At 48.4% G+C, this 5,598-nt stretch overlaps 1 protein-coding gene across 1 annotated transcript in view; it reads left to right on the top strand.

The window, feature by feature from the left end:
* Positions 1-4,918: 4,918 nt before the first annotated feature.
* Positions 4,919-5,598, top strand: part of GRPEL2 (GrpE-like 2, mitochondrial (E. coli)) — a gene marked incomplete at its 5' end in the record, with an annotated part of 2,656 nt that continues 1,976 nt past the window's right edge. The window contains one exon of the mRNA XM_009084495.1: positions 4,919-5,080. Coding sequence (XP_009082743.1) covers positions 4,919-5,080 — 162 coding nt within the window. The remainder of the gene's footprint in view (positions 5,081-5,598) is intronic.

Raw genomic sequence — 5,598 nt, 5'->3', positions numbered from 1 at the left:
CCCAGACCCGCACCCACTCCCACACCCAGACCCGCACCCACTCCCACTCCCGCACCCAGACCCGCACCCGCTCCCACTCCCACACCCAGACCCGCTCCGCAGGGCACCGTCCCCGCCGGGAGGGCATCATTCCCCCCCGAGGTCTCTCTCTCGCCGCATGTTGCTGCCCCCCCGGTCGGGAGGGCCTGGAGCAGAGATAGGCTGTAAAAATCAAGCTTTTTTTTTTTTTTTTGCCCCTTGGAAAAGTGAGTTTTTAAGGAAAAATGAATGTTCATGTTTAAGGCAAAGCGTTTCTGTGCTGGCTAAGTCACGTTGGGAGGTGGTTTCCTGCCACTGTGGGTGGTTTGTGTGTCTCGTCTGTATTGAACCATTTATTCATCAGTTACACGTTTAATGTGCTCCTCGGGTTGTGTTTTTGGGGGTGAGGCAGGAGCTGTGCTGTGAGAGTGTTTTGGGTGGGCACAGGAAGAGAAACCATTTAGTTGGGTCAATATTGAGCTGGAAAATGTGTCCAGTCATGGTTTTGGACATCATGGACTATGGCTTATGAAAGGGATATTGCCACAAAGGTGCTTTGGTTATTTGAGTGAAATGTAGGCAGGTAAAAAGAAGAAAAAAAAAAAAAAAGAAAGGAAAGATGTGTGTTAGATGGTTTTTCTCTAGAAAAGGAACATCACCAAAAGGCCTTTTAAATGCAATAAAGTTATTCTGCAGCACATAATAGAAGCAGCTGTGTTTGGAACCAAATGTAAAGATGTGTGTCAGAAAGTCCTTCCTCTTTCCTGTGCTCTTCTCTGTGTGAAAGCTGCTTTGCTCCTCTCAAAATGTTCACTCAGTGTGAAATAGGTGACTGGTGGAGCTGAGCAGGATTCCTTGGTGGGGGATCACCAGGACCTACCATTGATGTGTAGCTTCTCTTTGCACACAGTTCTCTGTGGCCTTGTCTGGGTCACCACCAACAGGAACAGCTCCATGACAAGGTGGGGATGGTGGGACCCAGACTCCCATCCCAGGGACTCCTTACCCTGGACTGGTTTACTCTGGGAACCTCCTGCCCAATTTACAACCATCCTGCCTGGAGGTGAACCGACAAACTTGTTCTCCAGCTTCATTGAAGAGAAGAATCCACAAAGTATTATAGAATCATGGAATATCCTGAGCTGGAAGGGACCTCCAAGGATCATCAAATCCAACTCCTGCCCAGGACACCCCAACAATCCCACCCTGTGCCTGAAAGCATTGGCCAAACAGTCCTGGAGCTCTGTCAGCCTTGGGGCTGTGCCCACTGCCCTGGGAGCTGTTCAGTGCCCAAACACCTCTGGGTCCAACCTAACCCTCCCCTGACACAGCTCCAGCTGTTCCCTGGGTCCTGTCAGTGTCCCAGGGAGCAGAGATGGTGCTGACCCTGCACTGCCCCTCAGAAGGTGCTGCAGACTCTGAGCTCTGCTCTCTTCTCCAGCTGAACAAGCCAAGTGCCTCAGCTGCTCCTTGTATGGCTCCTCTAGAACCTTCACCATCTTGTCCCTTCTTTGAACACTCTCTAATAGCTTTGGATCTTTCTTATATTGTGACACCCAAAACTGCCTCCAGGACTCGAGGTGAGCCCACCCCAGCGCAGAACAGAGCTGGACAATCCCTCCCTCTACTCAGTTAATCTCTGCCATCACTCCCTGCTGAAACAGAGCTCAGGAATTGGGGGTAATTAGATTTCCTTCCAAAGCATGTTCATCAGAGCTGAAACACTGGGGCAGATGTTTCTGTGTCTCTCAGCACTCGTGTGCTTTGTCATGCTGATTTGGGAGGAGGAGGGAGTGTTTCTGGAGAGGTGGGGAAGGACCCTTGTGCCTAGAGTGAGTGACAGTCACTTTAGGATATTTGGTGTCCTGCCTGTGCTCCAGAAAGACGTGATACTTTTGTTTCTCTGACCAGAGACTTCTCATAGTTTCAATTCTAATCTTGAAAGGCATTTGGGTTAAACCATGTGGTTACAATCAGCTTCTCTGCTGCATCTTATCTGTTTGGCTTTCTGTGACATAGCTTTGTAAACCTTTTTTTTATATCACCAGCTTACTGGTCTAACCCCTTCACACACTCTGGGACTTCCACGTGTCTGTCACTTCGGGATGTGTCAGCTTCCTCCTGTGAGATTTCTGCCTGGTTTTAGGGCAGCCGTGACCAGGACAGTGTTTAGAAGATGAAGCAGAGTCAGTGAGCAGCCTGGAAAAAGCACTTGTACTTTTTTTGTGGAGTATTTCTTTCATGCTGAAGGAGGAAGTAAATCAAGCAGCATTTTCAATCCTGTGTTATAGTGCTTAAGAATTCCCTTTGGAGTCAGCCTGTGGTTTTTTGGTTTCTTGCCTACAACTTTTCAGGCAGGCTCATCTGAGCAGCACGTGATAGCCAGGGCATGTCCCTGCATGGGGGAGTGTTCTCTAACTTGGTTTCACAGGCTGGAGAGAGGAGTCCATGCATGCAGCTCTCTGCTCCACGTAGGCAGGTCCCTGTAGCTCATCCATGTCCCTCTCCTCCTACACAGAAACACACCCGTTCCTGTAATGTACCTCACTTCCAGAGGAAAACGTCTTAACTTTTGCTTCTTGGATGCAAAGGAGTTAACTGTGCTGTGTAGCCTATTTTTAAGCTACTTCAATCTCATCTGTGAGGGGCCCAGCAAGATTTCTCAGCTGCATTTCAGGGTCTTTGATTCAGCTGTAGCGTGGGTGATTTTCATCCCTGCAGCTCTTGAAATGAAATGGGAGATGATAAAGGACAAAACTTGTAGTTGGTGCTTACCATGGACACACCTTTGTGTTGAAAACTGAAATGGAAAGAAATTTAGGAAAATGTTTTTTTTCCCTGTGAGGGTGGTGAGACCCTGGCCGAGGTTGCCCAGGGAGGCTGTGGCTGCACCCAACCCTGGCAGTGTTCACAGCCAGGTTGGATGAGCCTTTGAGCAACCTGCTCTGGTGGGAGGTGTCCCTGCCCAGGGCAGGGAGTTGGGGCTGGATGATCTCTAAGCTCCATTCCAACCCCTAAAATTCTAAGATTCTATGTGCAAAGAGCTTCACACATTGATTTTGAAGGTGAAAGGGAGTCCTGCTCTGCCTTCCCCTCCAGTTTAGTCTACATTCTGTAACTTTGACATTAACTGTGTTAAGCAGTCAACAAAATACATGTGACAAACATCTTAAAATCATTCAAGATGGGATCTTGTGCCCCACACATCTCTCTGCAGCCAGGGATAAATGGGGTTTATTCTGTGCTGGCATTGCTGGAACCAGACCCACAGTGGCTGAGCAGTTCTTGGAAAGGAGCCTAGTGACAGCTCCTCTCCTCATTCTTTAAAGATTAGTTTGAGGAACTCTATTTTAGAGAAGTATTCATAGCAGAAGCACTTTCAGATTCATATTTGGCATGTAATGTGTAGAAAAGGAGTGGCTTGACATACAACTCATGTTTTAAGTACCCACTCAGTACTAAATGTATATGCAAATGTCTTCAGGTGGGAAAAGAAAGTTAGTGTTGTGGGATGTTTTGCAGCCTGGTATTAAGGATTTAAATGAGGGAATATCTGGGCTGCTAAGCTTGAGGTGGTAGGAGGTGCTTGGAAGGTTTTGGGTAGATAGAAAACTCTTAAACTTGTGCTTGGGTTGTGGAGCTGAGCCAGACTGACCCTCCTGGCTGCAGCCCAAGAGACACCTTGTCTGTTCCACACATCTCACCAGGGTACACGTTTGTCTCCTCTTTGGTACTGGCACTCACACTCGTCTGATCTCAGCAAACCTCTTCAGGGCCACAGGCAGAAAACCCTTTTTGTTTCATAGAGTTAGTTTCCAGCTGGTTTAAATCCCTGAAACTGAATTCTGCTCCACTCCAGTACTGGAATCAGGAGAGCAAACCTGTCACAGTTGGCACTGTAAACTGGGATCGACTGCTGAACAGCACTGAGATCTCATCACGAATTTGATATACCCCAAAACAAACCCTGTGCACTTCTGTGACATCATACCAAGCAATATGAGTGGGAAAGCTTAATGGCACAGGCCTGGTAATGTGAACTCAGCTATTGATTCTGGGAACTAAATTAGTGTCTCTGTGCAGTGTGGAATTGTGCTGTACAAACACAGAGATTGGAGTCGGTGCCAGTGCAGGGATTTCTGGGCTGTGCTGCCTTTCAGTGGGTAGATGTGTACTTCATGTGTGCAAAACATTGCATAGAGGGGATATAAAATGTTGTGTAAAGGAGATGCCTTGCTCAGAGGGAGAGCCCAGGTGTTCCCAAAAAAGGAGACACCCTTCCTTGTTAAGTGTAAACTGAAATGTTTCCTGGATGGAGCTGGTTTGGCAGTAAATGGTGCTTTGTTCTGCAGAGTCTGTTCCTGGTGTGAGGCGTGAGAGGGAGGTGGGGCTGGGGCTTTGGCCTCATGCTGCAGGAATGGGCCCTGCCTAGGTCAGTTTGTAAGAGCAAGTGTGGTAGGAGAGTGAACCAGAATCAAAGAATGACAGAATCATTTAGGTGGAAAAGACCAGGTGGGTGGGGAAGTCATCATCCCTGGAGGTGTTCAAGGAATGACTGGACATGCTCTGGTCTGGTTGTCAAGGTAGTGGTGGGTCACAGGTTGGACTTGATGGTCTTGGAGGTCTTTTCCAAGCTCAGTGATTGTGTATCCTGTGGAAATCTGACTCTTTTCAAGGCATACCAAAGCAGTGTTGTCCAGCCTCTGCAGTGTCACGTGAGTCTATAATAAAAGACCTTAGACCCACCTGTCTCTGTGTGTCTGTGCTAATTGTGTCTTCTGAAAAGAGCTAAAGTTGTCTCTAGAATCCCATGTGCCTTTTCAAACAGCTTTTAGTATCAACACTAAACCAGAATTGACCCTGTTGTTATTAACTTTACTTCTTTGTCACTGGTTTGTGTTTCAGAGGGTCCCACTATGTTTTCAGCACTGCAGCTCAGCAGAGAAGCACAGGAGACGAGTGTGGCCCTGAAGATCCCCGAGACGAGCCCAAGCATCCTCTGTCTGACTGTGCCTTGGAGCACAAAGCCATCAAATTGGAAGAGCAAGTCCGAGATCTAACTGTGAGTGTGCTGCTGGTGGCTTGGTCTGTCTTTCAGCCCTGGATCATTCTGTAAGCTCTGTACCACTCACACAGTGCTGCTGTGCTGTGCAGCCTTCAGAGCAGCTGTGCTCAGAGGGTGAGAGGGTGAAACTGCAGTCTGCCTTGCCCAGAAACACCATCTGTCAGCAGTACCTAGCAGCAGGACACTGATACATGATCCTGGCAGGGAAAGCTATGTGTTGGAGCTGGTCTGGGCAGTTCTTTCACAGCATTGTACAGAGCCAGTGGCAGGAGCTTTGTGCCAGTTAGCATCAGATGTTGTCATAGAATCGTGGAATGTCCTGAGCTGGAAGGGACCTCCAAGGATGATCAAATCCAACTCCTGCCCAGGACACCCCAACAATGCACCCTGTGCTGAGAGCATTGGCCAAACACTCCTGGAGCTCTGTCAGCCTTGGGGCTGTGCCCACTGCCCTGGGAGCTGTTCAGTGCCCAAACACCTCTGGGGGAAGAACCTTCTCCTGATATCCAACCTAA

Source organism: Acanthisitta chloris, unplaced genomic scaffold (genome assembly GCF_000695815.1).
Source record: "Acanthisitta chloris isolate BGI_N310 unplaced genomic scaffold, ASM69581v1 scaffold21571, whole genome shotgun sequence".
NCBI classification, from domain to species: Eukaryota; Metazoa; Chordata; class Aves; order Passeriformes; family Acanthisittidae; genus Acanthisitta; species Acanthisitta chloris.
This window is presented reverse-complemented; position numbering and strand designations above follow the sequence as displayed.